Source organism: Macaca mulatta, chromosome 19 (assembly GCF_049350105.2).
Source record: "Macaca mulatta isolate MMU2019108-1 chromosome 19, T2T-MMU8v2.0, whole genome shotgun sequence".
Taxonomy (NCBI): Eukaryota; Metazoa; Chordata; class Mammalia; order Primates; family Cercopithecidae; genus Macaca; species Macaca mulatta.
The window spans coordinates 56,487,717-56,506,929 of record NC_133424.1 but is presented as its reverse complement, the minus strand read 5'-3'; the positions used below and the strand labels follow the sequence as shown (position 1 = coordinate 56,506,929).

Sequence of the window (19,213 nt, the reverse complement as noted above, 5' to 3'; positions counted from 1 at the left end):
CCGCCTGCCAGAGCCTAATTGACTGCGACTCCCCTGAGCGTCTGGACTACATTTCCCAGAAATCCCGATTCGCCTGCCGGAGCCGAACTGACCGCTACTCCACTGAGCACCTGGACCGCCGTTACCAGAATTGCCTGTGTCCTCCTCCTGGAGATAGTGTGTGCGACTCCATAGAGCATTTGGATTACACTCCTCCGAATCCCGAAGGAAAAACGCTCAAAATCTCATTCTTCAGGGGGAAGCGTTGCCACTCCGGGGTGCCCACTGGGAACGAATCCCAAACCCACGAGCGCCTGCCTGGTGGGGAATGTGAACTGTTATCCTGAGAATCGTCCTTCTCTCTCCCTGGTTCAGGACAGAAAATATTGAATAGACGGGAATTCCTGAAGTCTAAACGCCTCCAACGATAAGAGGAGTGTTATTGGAAAGGGAACAAGCGAGAAGACGCAATCTTCGAGGAGTTAAGTTTTGCTAATCTAATGGTAAGAAGTGGTATCTAAATGTAGTTTTAATTTGTATTTGTTCTTTTGTAAATAAAGTGGAGCATCCTTGCATATTTTCCGTTGCCATTATTATAGTGTTTGTGAATTGGTCAAATGTTTTGCCCACATTTCTATTGAGTGTTTAGTCTTTTTGCCTCCGTTAAGTATTATTTACAGATTCATACTAACATTGTATCAAATATTGCTCAACCAAAAAGCTTTTCCTTTGACTTCTGTTTTTCGCTATGCAGAACGTTTTTAACATAGTCGTTTTATTATTTAAAAAACATTTTTGAGGTGTAATTCACAAAACAAAACTATTTTAAGGCACGTAATTCAATGGCAATGGCATCTAGTACAAATAGAGTGTTGTTGATGTAGGAGTTAAGAAGCAATCACTTAGGCAGATAGGGTATGGGAGCCCTCGGTAAGGCTTTTCTGTTTAATGAAAAACAGCCCCAAATTATTTCCCTTCCTAAGGAAGAGCAGCCTGTAAAATGGAGCTGCCGCAGACATAGATACCGCCAGTTGTGCCAATCATGTTCAAGATGGCGGCTCCATCTTCCCTTCTCTTTGCCAGCCACGTGCACAGTAAGGAGTAGATAAGATGGGCCAATCAACTGGGAAGTCTATTTGCATAAAAAGATTAGGGTGGGGCGACCAGCCTTCCCCAGGCACTACGTAAACGTCATAACTGATCGAACCAATCTGTGACGCCTATGTAAATCTGACAGTGCCTCCTCAAACTGGACTGTAAAACTCAGCACATTCGCTGCCAGCCGACCCTCTTCCGCTCCGAGACCCCTTCCTCTATAGAGTAACCCATTTCTCTTTCTCTTCTCCCTATTAAACCTCCGCGCCTAAACTCCTCTTGTGTGTCCCTGTCCTAAATTTTCCTGGCACTTAACGACGAACCCCGGGTTTATACCTCAGACAACGTAGCTGCTTCATTGTGAAACCACCACCTCTTGAATTCCAAAACATTTTTATCACCCAAAGAAAACCCCATGCGCACTAAGCAAATCACTACTGTTGTCCATAATCCCACTCCTGGTGAAACATTAATCTTTCTCTCCTTTCTATTACCTATTTTGGACAAATCATAAAAATGAATGGAAGCTTTTGTTTCTAACTCCCTTTGCTTAGCATAATATTTTTAATGTTATTCACATCACATCACATATCAGTACTTCATTCCTTTTCATAGATGAATAATATTTTATGTTTATACTACAATTTGTTTCTGCATTCATACGTTGATGCACATTTGGCTTCTTTTCACCTTTTGGCTGTAGTGAACAGCGTTACTACAAATGTTCATGTACACGTATTTGTTTCATTACCAGCTTTCAGTTTTTTGTTTGGTTTTGTTATTTTTTGAGACGTTGTTTCGCCTCCCGCTTTCCAGCAATTCTCCTGCCTCAGCCTCCTGCGTAGGATTACAAGCATGCACCACCACGCCCGGCTAATTTTGTATTTTTAGTAGAGACGGGGTTTCTCCATGTTGGTCAGGCTGGTCTCGAACTCCCGACCACAGGTGATTGGACCACCTCGGCTTCCCAAAGTGCTGGGATTACAGGCGTGAGCCACCGTGCCCAACTGTGTATTCCACTTCTTTCTGCTGCTGAGACAATAATTTCAGATGACTTATCTTTATATTCACTCATTCTGAAGATAATATAGCAAGAGTAGGGAGATGAATATTAGGTGCACTTACCTATGGCTTCAGAGCCTGCACAAACAATCTCATATACACCACTTCCAAATGGAATACTAATCTGCACATGTAACTTAAAGAGATGCAGGGGTCGACACCCAGTTCATGATGGAAAGCATAAGTCACATGTTAATTTTGTGGTCTGTGGTCAAGTGTTCTGTCCCTTTTAAGACCCCTAGTGGCCGGGCGTGGTGGTTTACGCCTGTAATCCCAGCACTTTGGGAGGCCAAGCGGGTGGATCATGAGGTCAGGAGTTTGAGGCCAGCCTGCCCAAGATGGTGAAACCCCATCTCTACTAAAAATACAAAAATCAGCCAGGCGCGGTGGCGGGCGCCTATAATCCTAGCTACTCAAGAGGCTGAGGCAGGAGCATCACTTGAACCTGGGAGACGGAGGTTGCAGTGAGCCAAGATTGTGCCACTGCATTCTAGCTTGGGCCACAGAGCAAGACTCTGTCAAAAAACAACAACAACAACAACAAAAAACCCTAGCAAAATGAAAAGCTTCTTCTCAAGAGGAGAGTAAATATATGCAGAGGATGGCAGAGATTTGCTTCAAAATCCTAAGCATCTGAATTTTGATTCTCCAATTAGGGCCAGCCATAGGCTTCAAACGTCACTATCTGCCACTGACATTTCAAACACTTTTGGACCTCCGGGATCATAGGGTTTTAGTGGCAGAGAAGCTTACGTGGCAGCTGGGACATATTATACAAACTTGTCTGGGACAAGTCAAAAAGTTTTTAGGTCACTCATAAAAGTCAGAGAGCACAATCAAAACAATAAGTTGCATCCAATATCAAAAGTGGTACACTAAGCATTGTGACACTTTTCTTTGCTTGTAGCGGGGGTGATATGCCCTACTTGTCCTATACCTTAGAAAAGATATCACTTTAACTTAACACACTTAAGATATTACTGTGGTGTATACCTGATGAGTTAGCATCTGACAATAGTTTGAATATGTATCCCCTCCAAATCTCATGTTGAAATATGACCTCCAGTGTTGGAGGTGGGGACTATTGGAAGGTGCTTGGTCATGGAGGCAGATCCTTCATGAACACTGGTGTCCCCACCAAGGTAATGAGTGAGTTCACACTATTAATTCACACAAGAGCTGGTTGTTTAAAAAGATCATGGCATAAAAAAATTAAAAATGCATGGAAGTACAAAATGGAAAAATGCCTGCAAATCCTCATTGCCAGCAAAGATCAGTAAAAATATTCATTTATACAGTATGTAAACACTTAAAAGAACATAAAACACACAAAGATATTTATTTGATTAGGTTATGAAGGCTAAAAAAAGCCACATTTTCTCCTTTTGTTATTGTGTCTATGTCATCATCTCATTGATTTCATGTTATTATAGGAATAAATGCAATTCACACAAATTCCTGTTCTTGAACACTTGTTCTTTCCATTTTAAAATGGAGTGACATCAATGTGGTCTTCTACTTTTTGGAGTTTTAGTGTCATAGGCATAATTTCCTAACCTATGGTTTTCATATCAAACAGTTGCACCTTATACATTCTGACATGTTCTGCTCTCCAAAAGACATGTTTTTACTGCCAGCAATAAAGAGGAGGATTTAAGTGTTATTCCTGCCCCAATAATGAATATATTTGATGAAATTACCAAACTCCATTAAGTTTCTCTTCCTGTTTCATAGGGTTGGTGGAAGAATATTGGATAAGAAAGTTGACAAAAGTTGTCCTTCAAATTTAGAATATTTTATACCAGAAAAAAAAAAGAAGTTGTACAGCAATTAAAAGGCAATCATACCAAGGCCTGCATAGAAATCACAAATCATGATCAATCTAGGATTGACTAAGAAAATTTCTGTCAATGTACATCTGGCACTTTAAAAGTGTTACTGTAAATCTTGCCTTAATACTGTTGAGAACACTTAATTGTAAAATATGCAGTGGCCTGTCACTGCAAAATTAACCAAACCTTTTCAGTCTATACTGTGAGAAAAACTACAAAAGACGGTTAAATTTATGCCGTATAAAGCAATGAACATTTGATAGAGGCACAAATAATAATCCAACTTAAGAACACAGGATGGGGGGAAGTCAGGAGCCAAGTGCAATAAAATAATATTCAATGAATATTATAAATCTGATCAAGAAAAAAATTAAAAGGAAAAAATAATAACATTCAAAATATTGCTATGGATTGCAGTACTGAGTTTACTCTGCATTTCAACTCATGTTTCCCAGAATTATTTTTTGCAGGCTTCCCTTTTTGGATACATAAAATTGTATCCAAATCCATACATATGTTTTATCCTTTCATGATTTGACAAACAAGTACTGAACACATACCAAGTGCTAATCAATGTTAAGGCTGTGACGATTTAGCAGTAAAGAAAGATACATGTAGCTTACATTCTAGCGGACGTCAATTTTGGCATGTCCACCATTAGAGTTCAGCAAATTCATGAACTCTTACTCTTTCTAAGGCCTGTCTCCTGAATGATAGCTGTAATTATCAAACTTCTGAATGAAGCTTTATTGCACCATTTACAAGGATTCTCCACTATAGTGGTCCTGAGACTACTGGGGCATGCTGAGTTATGGTTGAAGCACTGATGTTATCTTAAACAAAGGTTTTACCTCTTCCAAGAATGGGTGAAATTTATCATCAGCATGGATTCAGAGATAAAGTACTCAAAGGGAAGTGCTTACTATGTGCCTCATATTTTAATGTTTCTCTCCTTTGTGAACTTTCAGATGAGATTGCGTTCCTGAAGACTGAGTGAAGACTTTATCGCACCATCACATCACTAAGGTTTTTCTCCAACATGAACGTTCTGATGAAGCTGAAGACTTGAGGCCCGACTAAAGCACATATCACACTCCTGACACTTCCATGTTTTCTCTCCCACGTGGACCCTCTGATGCACCTCAAGATTCAAGCGCCTGTTGTAGCCCTTCCCACAGTCCTCACATTTGTATGGCTTTTCTACACTGTGAACTTTTTCTAGGACTTTAGAGAATGAATTCCGTACAATGTTCTTCCCATGCTCCTCACATTTGAGAGGTGTTTCCCTGCTGTGGCGTCTCTGATGGGTCAGACGAGTTGAGGACCATCTGAAGCCCTTCCCACACTCATCACATTTGTATGGCTTTTCTCCAGTGTGCACTCTTTGATGAGAATGAAGCTGTGAATTCTGAGTAAATCTTTTCCCACACTCTTCACATTTGAATGGTTTTTCTCCACTGTGCAGTCTCTGATGTTTCAAAAGACACGAGGCCCAGCCAAAACTCTTCCCACATTCTTTACAATTATATGGTCTCTCTCCTGTGTGGACCTTCTGGTGCATATCAAGATTAAACTTACTGTTGTAGCCCTTTCCACACTTCTCACATTTGTATGGCTTTTCTCCAGTGTGGACTCTCTGATGGGAATGAAGATGTGAATTTTGAGTAAACCTCTTCCCACACTCTTCACATTGGAATGGTTTTTCTCCACTGTGGAGTCTCTCATGTTTCAAAAGACATGGGGCCCGACTAAAGCTCTTCCCACATTCCTTACAATTATACAGTTTCTCTCCTGTATGGACGCGCTGGTGAAAGTCAAGATCCAACCTCCTTTTGTAGCCCTTCCCACACTCCACACATTTGTATGGTTTTTCTCCACTATGGGATCTCTGGTGGGAATAACATTGTGAATTTGTATAAAATCCTTTACCACATTCTTCACATTTGAAGGGTTTTTCTCCACTGTGGACTCGCTGATGTTTCAAAAGACACGAGGCCCATCTGAAATTCTTCCCGCAATCTTTACAATTATATGGCTTCTCTCCCGTGTGAACCATATGATGTGTATAAAGATCTCGCCTGCAAATAAAGCCTTTTCCGCACTCCTCACATTTGTATGGTTTCTCTCCTGTGTGGATCATAAGATGACTATTAAGTGCTGATCTCTGACGAAAGCTCCTACCACACGTATCACATTGGAATGGTTTCTCTCCCGTGTGAACCATGGAATGCCTATTAAGTCTTGATCTACCACAGAAGCTCTTACCACATATATCACATTTGAATGGCTTCTCCCCAGTATGGATTCTCTGATGTTCTTGAAGCTGGGAATCGTGAATGAAGGCCTTCCCGCATTCCTCACAATTATAAGGTTTCTCTCCTGTGTGTAATTTATGATGAACGTTAAGCGCTGATCTACGACTGAAGCCTTTCCCACATTCCACACATTTGAATGGTTTCTCTCCAGTGTGGACTCTCTGATGAGTTTGCAGACGTGAGCTCTGACTGAATTCCTTACCACACACGTCACACTTGTAGCGTTTCTCTCCCAGGTGGACTCTCTGATGAATACGAAGGGCTGAGATGTAACAGAAGCTTTTTCCACACTCATCACATGTATGAGACATCTCTCCTGAGTGTAATTGTTGATGGAAATCAAAGATGGAGACATCACTGAAGGACTGTTTATATCCATTGCTCTGGGAAGATTTCTGTCTTGTGTGAATTACAGATAGTCCTGCCTCAGACTGGCTGGGGAAATCACCTTCTCTGGAGAACTGAGAGCTATTTATCACCAAGTCTTGAGACCTGGTTAAATCACTTGCAATTTTTTCCCAGATTTGCTGGCAGGACCACTCTTGATCTGTTCCTGCTTCTGAAATAGTCTCCATCTCAGTTTGGATCTTGTCTCCTATCAGAATACAGAATTAAAAGACGAGGACAAGTGAAGCCTTTGTTCAGTGTTATCAAGATTTCACTTAGGCCATGGCATGAAACTCTCAAGAGTACAGGCAACATTCAGTTTTTATTTTTCAAGTGCACCATAATCTCCAGTTTGGATGAGGCCAATTTCGAACTAAACCAAGTATCATATGTAAAATGCTTGGTAGAAATAAAAGACTTACAAAAAACAATAGACGTTGACATGGGTGTGGTGAAAAGAAACACTTATATACTGCTGGTGTGAATGTAAATTAGTACAACCTCTATAAAAAGCAGTATGGAGATTCTCTAAAGAACTAAAAGTGATCTACCATTTGATCCAGCAATCCCACTACTGTCTTCCCAAAGGAAAAAGAAGTCATTACATCAAAAGGACACCTGCACGCCTATATTTATTACAGCACAATTCACATTTTCAAAGATATGGAACCAACCTAAGTGCCTATCAACCAACGAGTGGATAAAGAAAATGTGGTATATATACACCATGGAATACTATTCAGCCATAGAAAAATGAAATAATGTCTTTTGCAGCAACTTGGATGGAGCTGGAGGCCATTATTCTAAGTAAAGTAACTCAGGAATGGAAAACCAAATACCATGTTTTCACTTATAAGTGGGAGCTAAGCTATGGGTATGCAGAGGCATACAGAGTGATATAATGGACTATGGAGACTCAAAATGGGGAGGCTGGAAGGTAGGGTAAGTGATAAAAAGCTACAAGTTGGGTACAGTGTACACTACTCAGGTGATGGGTACACTAAAATCTCAGACTTCACCATTAGACAATTCATCCATGTTACCAAAAACCACTATACCCCAAAAGCTACTGGAAAAAAAAATTTTAAATAAAATAAAAGACAATAATAAAATTAATATGATACAAACATTATACCTGCTACTCTTCCTAGTGAATTTCCTAATCAGTCTAAAATCTTGCATGGTAAATTATGAAACTAATAAATTATGTATATAATAAAATATGAATCAAAACCAACTTTAAAGAAAAGTAATATAATCAATACTTGGTACATTTGTGTTTATATTGTGTATCCTTACAAAGTAAAGATATTAACCTCACTCAAAATGAGGTCTGGATGTTCTCCTCAGGATCTAAGAGGTAATTTCTAGGAGTTTATGCCTGAGGAGAGTGTCTTTGTTTGCTTGGGGGCAAAACTAGGTCACTGGAAAGTGAAGCAATATGATTTAGGGTTGTGGCTGGCCACGCCTTTGGGGGTTGGTGCCCCCCATGTCACAAAGAGCAATGTGATTTAAGGTGGGGCTTTCAGTTACATGCAATCAGTGGCCCAGGAGACTGACTAGCCACATGGGAATCAATCAACAAATAATGGCTATGTAATGGAGCCTCAAAAATTACTTGTAAAGCCAGGGCTCAGGTGAGCTTTCCTGATTCGCTGTACTCTCTACGTCACACCTTAATTCTAGGAATGTAACGCATCCTACTTTATTGCAAGAATACAAGATCCTCATTTGGTACTTCCCAGAACTGTTCCTTATTTTTCTCTTGGTGAAATGTAATGTGCACCTCTACCCTGTAAATATCCATAACTTTTAGTATAAAAGCATTCAGTGAGTTCTGCTTGCCTTTCTAAGTAATTACTGAATGTGAAGGTAGTTTTGGAAAATCCCCACACTTGCAGTTGGTGTGAAATGAGAATGATCTTCTGTAAACTCTTGCTCTAAACTGTGTAGTCAGTTAAACTCTTCACAATAATATCAAAGGCCTACGAGTGTTTATATCTACATATTCATAATATTCCTATACAAGAATTTTGCATAACATGTATCTTTAATTTTATTTTTCTGTAGATGTGAACAATAATTTGGTTATCTGAAATAGGTAAGAAACAGACAACTGCAGTTTTGATGGGAATCTGAAAGGTTGGACTTGACAGGGGCATACAAAGGGTGATGCTCCTGATGAGACAATGAAAGGTGATGAGAACACTTGGGATAAAAAGAATGCCTGAGGGGTCATGCCCTGGTTGGTTCCATGGGGGAGTATTAGACTCTCATTTAAAAAAAAAAAAAAAAAACAGAGGCTAGGCGCCGTGGCTCACGTCTGTAATCTCAGCACTTTGAGAGGCCAAGGCAGGCAGATCACTTGAGCCCACGAGTTGGTGACCAGCCTGGTTAACATGGTGAAACCCTGTCTCTACTAAAAATACAAAAATTAGCCAGGTGTGGTGGCGCACATCTATAATCCCAGCTACGTGGGAGGCTGAGGTATAAGAATCATGTGAACCCAGGAGGCGGAGGTTGCAGTGAGCTAAGATCATGCCAATGCCCTCCAGCATGGGGGACAGAGTGAGACCTTGTCTCAAAAAAAAGAAAAAAGAAGAAAAAAGAGGGCAGAAAATATATGACATAGATAAATATGCCTTTATACCTATTTCCAAATGGCATAATATAGACAAGAAGGGAGCTGTGAAATAAATTTAAAACCTTCTAATGAGCATTTAGGAAAAAAGAACTAGAAAAGAAATGATCACATCTTCATGACAAGCAAGAAAGATATCATTTCATGAAATGCCTACTAAAGTAACCCATAAACATCTACATGCATGAAAAATGTTTGTCCTGGTTATGATGAAAGATGTGTTTCTTACTATGACTCACACTCATAAAAATGTTGAAAACGTTGGTCAGGATATTACCAAGTCCTAAATTAAGTCAGTCAAATGGAAAGATAACTTCCAAGGCTGAATCTCGGAAAACAGTAATAGGTAAATGTGTACCCAATGGTACACACTGGAATATGGATATATTTAACACACTGTTACTTAAGAGGTTTTTGGGGAGGAGAGAGTCTCTTTCAGGGTTATGATGTTTTGAGAGGGCAGTTTCCTGATTCCTTCCAAGTTATGAAGTTGAAAATAGAGCACTAGGTCTCTAAAAAATAAAGGAAAAGTTATGTTGTAAAAATCTATATTCTTTTATGTTTTTAACAATTAAATTTGTATACAATGAAGATGCAGAAATATACATATTTTTGAACAAAGACGACCAGAAATGTAGGCAATGTTCAGCTGCGTGAATTGTGTTGCTCTCTTCCTCATCCTTCCCCATCCAGGAGAAGGAGAAACCTGGGGTCAGTGACGTGCATGCAGACTTTGGAAAGGCAAATGGGCTGCAGATGGGTAAATGTCTCAAAGGAAAGCTAGCTGGGAAGCTGGTTATTATCTGTCACATCACAAAATGGAGATTTTTTCCCCTTGTAGAAAAGCTGTCTCACTAGCAGACATCAGGATGCTCATTCAAAAATGATTTCTTTCCAGAAATGAGTATGCTTCCTATGAAAAGCTCCAGGATAAGTCACAGGGAAGGCATATTGATCAGTGTGGTAATAAAAATAATGCTTAGAAGTTTCCATGCGATGTGGGCCCACTGTAAACACATAATGTAGTCAAATAAGGGAATCTAAGAATGTTCTAATTAAATACATGGCCACTGGAAGACAAAAAACACGTTCTGCAATATCTCTCTTTCACCGTGGTTTGTGTTTCACTTCTTAGCTCTCTCCATGATTCCAGGAGACAGTGAAGTCACCCCATTCAATAGCTTATACATCAGGTTAACAAATATTTGGAAACCTGCCATGTACCAGGACTATTCTAGACACTGAAAATACAGCCAGAAGAGTTAAAATTTCTTAGACATTACAGTCCAGCATGTAGAAGTGACAGATAAACAGAAGTTAATGAGACTTGGTACAAGACAGCACAAGAAGAATCAAAATAGAACGGAATTATAGAGAGTGGTTTGGGATGGCTTCTCTCATGACTTTAAAACTGAAAAGAAACCTGAATAACTGAAGGAGATGCCAGACGGCTTTAAGGTGACAGAGTATTCCAATGACTGAGATAAGCAAGTAAGGACTGAGTCAGAAGCTTCTGTGGAGACAGAATAATGGTTCCTAAAGGATGTCCACATCCAGTCCCCAGGACCTATGATCACGTATACAGCAGGGGAATAGAGGTTGTAGATGCAATTAAGGTTGCTAGTCAGTTAACCAGAGAACAGGAAGATCATCCTGGATTATCCAGGAGTGATCAATATAATTACAAGGGATGCAAAAGGTGAAAGAAGGCATAAGAAGAGTGGCAGAGGGAGCGCGACTACGGGGATGCAAGTTGCTGCCTTTGAAGATGGAAGAAGGAAAGCAAGAGCCAAGGAGTGTGGACAGTGCCTAGACACTGATAAACCAAAGCAAAGGCTTCTCCCCAAGAGCATCCAGAAAACATGAAGCCCTACAGACAACTTGATAACTGCCCAGTGAGATGTATCAGACTTCATCCCTAAAGAACACAAAAATAATAAATGTTTGTTGCTCAGTCTGCTAAGTCTGTGATCATTGGGTACCAGCAAAAGGCAACACAGTGTCCTTGGGAGGACAGAGAAACAGCAGGGAGAATAATGTGGCTGGTAAAGACAGAGCAACAGGGAGAGGACAGGAGATGCAGTTAGAGAGGTGGCAGAGAGGGGATGAATGGCAGAACACAGGTTCTCTAAAAGTCCATTAAAGAGGTTGTAACTTTAATAAAAATAAGCCAAACAGGCTTTTGAGCTGAGGAATGACAATCTGACTTACATTTCCTGAGGATCACTTCGGCTGCTATGAGAACAGATGTCACGATGGGAAGGCAGGCAGCAGGGCCACCAGGTGTAAGATGGTTGTCAATAATCCAAGAAAGAGGTCTGGCCATTTAGGCCAGGGCAATGGATTTGAGCACAGACAGAAGTAAACAGATGGAAGAGACGTACAGGGATTCACAGTTGCTTGATTCTTACCTGAATCCCCTTCTCTTTGGGTTGCTGTCTTCATCATCCAAATCTTTTCTTCCCTTAGGAAGTGGAAAGTATCCCTGTGGAATGCTTGATGTCCTGCAAATAGGCAAAGTTACGTGCTTAATCCCAACACATTCTAGGTAACATCAAGGTAAAATTTACTAGAAATTTAGGTTCTCACTGCACACTCACTGTCCTCACCCACTGAGAGAAGGTTCCTGAAGTTCTCCAGCATCACATCCTGGTACAGCTTCCTCTGGGCAAGGTCCAGCAGCCCCAGCTCCTCTTCAGTGAAGACCACAGCCACGTCCTTGAAAGTCATTGCCTCCTACAGCATCAAACATATGCAATCTCAACCCCATGACCAATGATTCCTGGGAGAGGGGTGGTACTGAGCAGACAGAGGGGAGGGGTGGGAAGTTGTTTTGGATCTTGAGAGACATAGGTCAACTCATAGGTTTCCTACTCATTCTGTCTGAATCCTGACAGTGACTGATTTTCCTGAGTTCCACCAGAAACGCAATGATGAAAAAGACCTCCTGTATTTTTACTTCGTGCAATCATTGAGTCTCCTTGTAAGTAATCCTCTAGGACTCTAAATGTGTCGTCCTGGGCTACACATATATATACGTTTTGATAAATCTTGACAATCACCTCAGCAACATTTCGCAATTCAGTCCTGACTTTGCTTGATAATGCCCATTGTTTTCCTCTCTCAAACTTGAACCCTGGATGTTATTGTTTTTCTTCAACATTTGCCAAACTGACAAGCTTATGGTGACATGTGTGAGTAGTTACGCAGTGAGCCCTCTGTACTCTCAAGGCAAAAACTACATATATTAATTGCAACATTGAATGTCATGATCTGCAGCCAGCATGCCTCAGAGCGCATATATAAGGCTCTGTCCCTTCCCAGTCATGTCACCTTGGACAAGCTGGCCTGAATGCATTACTTTCCTCTCTGTATAATGATTGTCACATGATGTAGTTTTTAAAGAATTAAACAGTGGAATATACATATGGTACTGGGGAAAAGTGTGCAGCACAGACTGAATACTTAATAAACATTAGCTGCTTTGATTTTTGTCAATTATTGTTATTGATTTTATCTCATGTCTGCATAGTGTTCCATGGAACTAATCTATTGTTATTCTAAATAATGAATATTTAATTTTATATCTTTTCCATGATTACCAATCCAATAAAGAACATCATTTCAGGTAGATCTTACTCTCCTATTTAAAGTAAGTTTTAAATAGCAAAATGTCAAAAAATAAGAATGTTTAAAATCGTGATTATGTCACATTTTCTCAACTTTTTTTTTTACCTAACTTCAAAATCTTTCAAGGGGATACATTATCCTGATTTTTCTTAACATAGCCAAAAGCAGGTTATCAATTTTCCCATTATTTTGGCAATCTGATTAGGAAGAAATTGGTTTTTTTCTTTTTTTTTTTTTTTTTCTTTTTGTAGATATAGAGTCTTGCTATGTTTCCCAGGATGGTCTTGAGCTCCTGATTTCAAACACTCCTCCTTCCTAAGCCTCTTAAAGTGCCAGGATTACAGGTGTGAGTCACGGGTCTGGCCACAATTTTGTTTTATTATTCTCACTTATTTGATTATAAATGAATACCACCATCTTTTCAAATATTTATTGATGTCTGTTTTTCTCCTTCTATACATTCCTGGTAATGTCCTTTATTCATATTTCTTTGGATTTTCTTCCCTAGTTTGTGCATAAGATTCTTATTTTAGATTGTATCTTTTTTTAGATATCCAAATGGTAAATATTTTCACCTTAGACTATTACATTTTCTGGTAACATTGTGTAAGGCATCTTTTCCCATAATGAATTTTAAAATTTTCTATAATGACTGTGGTAATTGCTGTCCTTGGGTGCCTGAAGTGCTGGGGGCCATGGAAGAGGTACCATGACAGGAAGAGAAGACGTCCCCCTCCCAAGGTAGGGTCAGGGAGGAGCAATGCCACCTGTGGACGTCATCACTCAACAGGACACTCCAAACACCCACACCACAGGGCACAGGCCCCTCAGTGGAGAATTCTCTCTTTCTTCTTCTCTCTCTTTCAACTGAGGAAAATGGCAAAAATGGCTAATATTCTTGAACCTTGGTCTCCTGTCTGAACCCAAGCAGGTTTCTCATATTTCATGTGTTTAAGAGGAAGATAAGAACTGCTTCAATCAGCTGTTCTGAGGAGTAAATGAAGAAACAAAACACAAATGACTGGCAAATCTTCTAGTATCATACACAAAAAATTTACGTTAGGCTGGGTGTGGTGGCTCATGCCTGTAATCCCAGTACTTTGGGAGGCCCAGGTGGGTGGATCACCTGAGGTCGGGAGTTCAAGACCAGCCTGACCAACATCGAGAAACCCCATCTGTACTAAAAAACAAAATTAGGTGTGGTGACGCATGCCTGTAATCCCAGCTACTCAGGAGGCTGAGGCAGGAGAATCCCTTGAGCCCAGGAGGCAGAGGCTGCAGTGAGCTGAGATTGCACCATTGCACTCCAGCCTGGGCAACAAGAGTAAAACTCCATCTCAAAAAATTAAAAAAAAAAAAATTAGCTTACATATTACTTTGGTCAAATTCCTTAATATATAAAGGAATAAAGAAAGGCCAGTAAATAAAAGACACAGAAGGCATGACTCAGGCATGGGGGAAAGAGAATCTAGCTCTTCCTGTGTGGAAACTTCCAGCAATCCTTGTGTGAAGCCACAGTTACAGCCTGCCGTGATGTGCCACATATGGATCACTCTATCTACAAAACAGCCACCGTGGCACACATCAAAAGTAGCCTTTCAAAACTGAGTTCCTGGTGTCTGGGAGTATAAAGTAATTAAAAAGGAACATTGATTAAATGGGAATATGGTGCAACCATTAAAAATGAGCATTATATAATATTAAATACAAAGAGTGCAATTTAAATTAGATTAATATCACCAATACAAATACAGTTATGAATGTACATGAAGAAGAGTATCACAGGACAAAAATAGCTAATGTGTGAGCAGAGAAGTAGTATAATGAAATAATTATCCATTCCTACTATCTTGTCTACTCCATAGAATAAATGACACACGAAAACAAGAAGTAAAAACAAATGCAAAATCCACTCAAAAGTAACAAAGGAAGCACCTGGTACACAAGAGATCCTCAAGTGTCTGCTTTTCTCCTTGAGTCTTCCCAAGACAGAGAAAAATTTGTGACAATCTGAGTACTGAGATGGAATTTTAAGAGTAATAGAAACAAGTCCTACCCACCTTGAACATGGTCATTTTCCTTCTTACTTCTGGAAACTTGCAGAGTCCTGAGTGATGCAGTTCCTGGAAAAGCAGAATTGTGCCTGCAGAGTGCCAGGAAAGGCAGAAAAACAGACATGAAAAGGTGGCCAGGGATGCCACCCACCAACAGGGATGTGTATTGTGAATTGGCATATGAATGTTCACAGCAGCATGAATCATAAAAACCCAAAACAGCACAACCAAAATGCCCTCCCCGGGGTAAATGAGTAGACAAATCATGGTCTATCCATACAATGGAATCTCATTTGGAAATTTAAAGAAATGAAGTACTGACTCATGCTACAACATACATGAACCTTTGAGACATTATTGCTAAATGAAAGAAGTCAGTTACAAAGGGCCACATATTGCAGGATTCCATTTCTATAAAATGTCCAGGTAGGAAAACACATATAGAGAGAAAATTGATTAGTGATTGCTTCAAATCTGAGTGAGAATGATGTCTAACCATAAGTAGGCATGAGGAGATCGATATGAGAATGAAATGATCACTGAATTGTGGTGATGGTTACTCCATTCAGCAAACTTTCTAATGATCACTGGATGTACACCTGATATAAGAAAGTTCTATGATACCATAGGTTGGAAAAAATAATTGTTAACATACACATCATTTAACTTAACAAGAGTCAATTCTAAGTCCATATTGATAGAATATCTGTAGTTGAACAAAGAATAAATGGAGGAGGAGATCATTTTACAGCTGAATGCCCATGAATAATGTTATCTATTCCTAAGAAACTTTACTATTTTCATTTTTTTTAAAGTAACTTTATAGTGGAGAAATCTGAAAGACAGCATCTCGGCCAAGTGGACAAGGTTGAGATCACCAATGAAGAGACAAACTGACATCACTTGGACCCTGTTATGTTGCAATGAAAAGGACATTTCACCACTTCTGTGGTATCCCTACCAACAATACATAATCTGAACCCGCACGTGAATTACATCAGACACACCTCCAAATTAATGCCTTTCTCCAAAATAACTTGCCTATACTCTTCAAAAATATCAAGCATAGAAAGACAAAGGGTGTAGAATCCTCCAGATTATAGATTATGGAAATGTGACAACTAAAGGCAATGCATAAAATTAGACTGTGAACACGGGTGGTGGTGGCAGATGGGTAGGGGACACTTGTAAGAACCTTAAGTGAAAAACAGAACAAATTTAAATATAGAACTGCAGAGTACATAACATGAAGTTAGGTAATATGTTATCTAGCACTATATAATAGATAATACAATAAACTACTATTAGCAGTCTGGATAGATATCTAATATTAAATAAATAACATTATCCAGTATACAATCTAATATTATCTAATATGTTATGTGAAACCATATACTAGCCCTTCCTAAGCTCCTCTCACCAAGATAGCTCCTGCTATGTGGGCTTCCTTGCTGCAGAAAGCTATAATCAGCTGTCTCTGGTTACAGGTATATTTCTGGTGGTATTCAGCTGATGGTCATCAACAAAACAGGAAAAATGTAAACACTTGACAAACGTGGGTAAAGAGTAAATAAGAATTTCTTAGGCTATTTTGGCAACTTTTCTATAGGTTTTAAATGATATGAAAATAAAAAGTTTTATAATTTCAGAAAACATAAGAAAAATAATAACAATGAGATTAATGAGTATGATATAACATGATAGTTCACTAGTTTAGTCTCTTTGTCAGTGTTTGGAAATTTCCATAGTTAAACACATAAGGGGGAAACATTAAGAAAAAATTATAATAATTTAAAAATGTTCATAAACCTATAAATATACAAAAAAAAAAAAAAGAAAAGAAACATATTACAAGCTTAACAGTTGCTATCTTTACATCATGGATTAGTGGGTAATAAAAACATTTTGTTCTTTTTTTTTTTTTTTTTTTTTTGAGATGGAGTCTCGCACTGTCGCCCAGGCTGGAGTGCAATGGAGGATCTTGGCTCACTGCAACCTCCGCCTCCCGGATTCAAACGAGTCTCCTGCCTCAGCCTCCCAGGTAACTGGGATTACAGGCGCCCGCCACCACGCCCAGCTAATTTTTGTAATTATGTTTTAGTAGAGACAGGGTTTCACTATCTTGGCCAGGCTGGTCTCGAACTCCTGACCTCGTGATCCGCCGGCCTAGGCCTCTCAAAGTGCTGGGATTACAGGCGTGAGCCACCGCGCCCGGCCCATTTTATTCTTAATAAAGAAAAATAGAATGCTCTACAATGATATGGTTCTGTAAGAGTACAAAATATTTGTAATGATTGAAACAAAATAGTTGACAACATTTTTAAAAACTGAGAAAAGCTCACGCCCCTAAGCCTTGCTTTCCCCACTTAAGTCCAACTAGCTCCTCTGCCTCAATGAGAACGTATCCAACAGAAGATCAAATCAGGCCCTGACCCGGACTGCTTAGGTTCCAACCCCAGCTCCACCTCTCACTAGTCGGGTGCCTATGCGCCCTGTGTCTCTCTTTCGTTTTTAAAATAGAAAAAAGCAATACTTCTCCACAGAGCCACGGTGTGGCGTAAATTTATTTGTATAAAGCCCTTAGAATGAAGTTACTAATTAAGACTTAATTATTATCGACCCCCATGCCCGAGGACACATCCTATACACTCTCGGTTGGGGTGAGCATCTCTGTCAAAGAAAAGAGCCAAGGACCACTCACGTAGAGCTTTACCCTCAGTAGACAAGAAGTCCCTCCCTGCAGCTCTTTTGGAAAGGTCGGGTTGAGGAGGGAGAAAGGTATGAAATACTCTGACCGCGTCGCCGTCCCCCATAAGTTAAATGTTCCTCACCCTTCATGAAAGTGGACGCAAACCTCGCCCTCCTAAAGAGGTCGGAAGGCTTCCGGGATCATCCGGCGTCCTGCAGGGATCAGGGACAAGGGCCAGGGCCCCTGCAGCTGGAGCTCTCAGCCCACCCGGGGACCTGACAGGCTTCGTGGGAAATTAACAAGAGACCACCAGTCACCAAGTGACAGGGACTGCTTTACGCCTCTCATTTGTGTTACCTCTTCCAGTTCCCAAAACGATTCCATTAGGATGGTCCTAAAGTCCCCATTTTAAAGAACAGTAACGGGAAACCCAAGGAGATTAACACCCCAACGTTACATCGCGAAGAAGTGGCCGCGCGCGTGGGGTGCAGGGGGCGGAGTGGGCGAGCTCAGAGCCCCGGAAACCCTGAAACCAGGTGAGACGCGACCCAACCGAGTCCCAGTGCCCCCGGGACGCGAGGACAGACCCAAGCCCAAGAAGGTGCCACGGACGAGAACGCAAACAGCTGCCTTTGCCGCTCCAAACCTCTGCTCTGCGACGAGGCCCCTTTTCCCCTAATTCGATCGCCAGTTGGTTGAGGATCCAATGCATAGGTCCAGGAAATTCAGAACGGTCCGCAAGGCGCGGAACTGACCCAAACTGTCGCGGAAAAACTGCAGCAACCTCAGTCCCCAAACGGAAGTGCCCGCGACTCCACTGAGTGTTTGGACTCCACTTCCCAGAATTCCCCGGGACCCGCCAGGCGGAGCCAAACTGACCGCTACTCCACTGAGCGTCTGGACTACACTTCCCAGAATTCCCTGGGACCCGCCTGCCGTAACTAAACTGACCGCGATTTCACTGAGAGTCTGGACTGTACTCCTGCAGCATCACCCTCCGGGGGAAGTGTTGACGACTACTAGGAAGCCCTTGACTACTCTTTCCACCGGGAATGAATCCCATATCCCCGAGCGCCTGTTGGGAAATGTGGACTACCTTGAGAGTCGTCCTTCCTTTCCTCTCCCTGGGTGCCCAGGAGAAAATATCGTATAGAAAGGAATTCCTGAAGTCTAAACGCCTCTAGTGATGACAGGAGGGTTACTGGAAAGGGACCAAGCGAGATGATACAATCATAAAATAATTAAGTTTTGCCAGTGGTAAGAAATGGCATGTAGTTTTAATTTAAATCTCTTGTAAACAAAATGGAATATTCTTGCATATTTTCAGGTGTCATTATTACAGTTTTTGTAAATTGTCCGGATGTTTTGCCCACTTTTTTATTTTTTGGTTTTATCCCTCACTTTTCAAGCACTGTTTTTATATTCATGATATTAACATTTTATCTCGCAAAGATTTTCTCAACAAAAACGTTTGTTTTTTTCTTTCTTATCTATGCGAAACATTTTAACGTATTTTATTATTTAAAACA

At 40.5% G+C, this 19,213-nt stretch overlaps 1 protein-coding gene and 1 long non-coding RNA gene across 12 annotated transcripts; one reads left to right on the top strand and one right to left on the bottom strand.

The window, feature by feature from the left end:
* Positions 1 to 66: 66 nt before the first annotated feature.
* LOC106994793 (uncharacterized) lies at positions 67 to 7,939 on the top strand. Its single transcript, XR_003725015.2, has 2 exons — positions 67 to 482; positions 4,937 to 7,939. It is a non-coding gene; the product is annotated as an uncharacterized LOC106994793 (long non-coding RNA).
* On the bottom strand, positions 3,457 to 18,500 carry ZNF224 (zinc finger protein 224). Of its 11 annotated transcripts, XM_077983233.1 has the most exons (8): positions 18,331 to 18,500; positions 11,921 to 12,047; positions 11,723 to 11,815; positions 6,200 to 6,878; positions 5,938 to 6,115; positions 5,333 to 5,604; positions 5,106 to 5,173; positions 3,457 to 3,908 (listed from the first exon to the last, which is right to left on the bottom strand). In XM_077983233.1, exons 1-8 carry the CDS (start codon positions 18,394 to 18,396, stop codon positions 3,865 to 3,867), a joined length of 1,527 nt encoding a protein of 508 aa, XP_077839359.1. In that variant the 5' UTR covers positions 18,397 to 18,500; the 3' UTR covers positions 3,457 to 3,864. The 11 variants fall into 11 exon arrangements, with proteins under 11 accessions (XP_077839359.1, XP_077839360.1, XP_077839356.1 ...); XM_077983234.1 differs by having other exon boundaries at positions 5,106 to 5,600; positions 5,931 to 6,115; positions 15,002 to 18,500; XM_077983230.1 differs by having other exon boundaries at positions 5,106 to 5,588; positions 5,847 to 6,878; positions 15,002 to 18,500.
* Between the last annotated feature and the right edge of the window lie 713 nt (positions 18,501 to 19,213).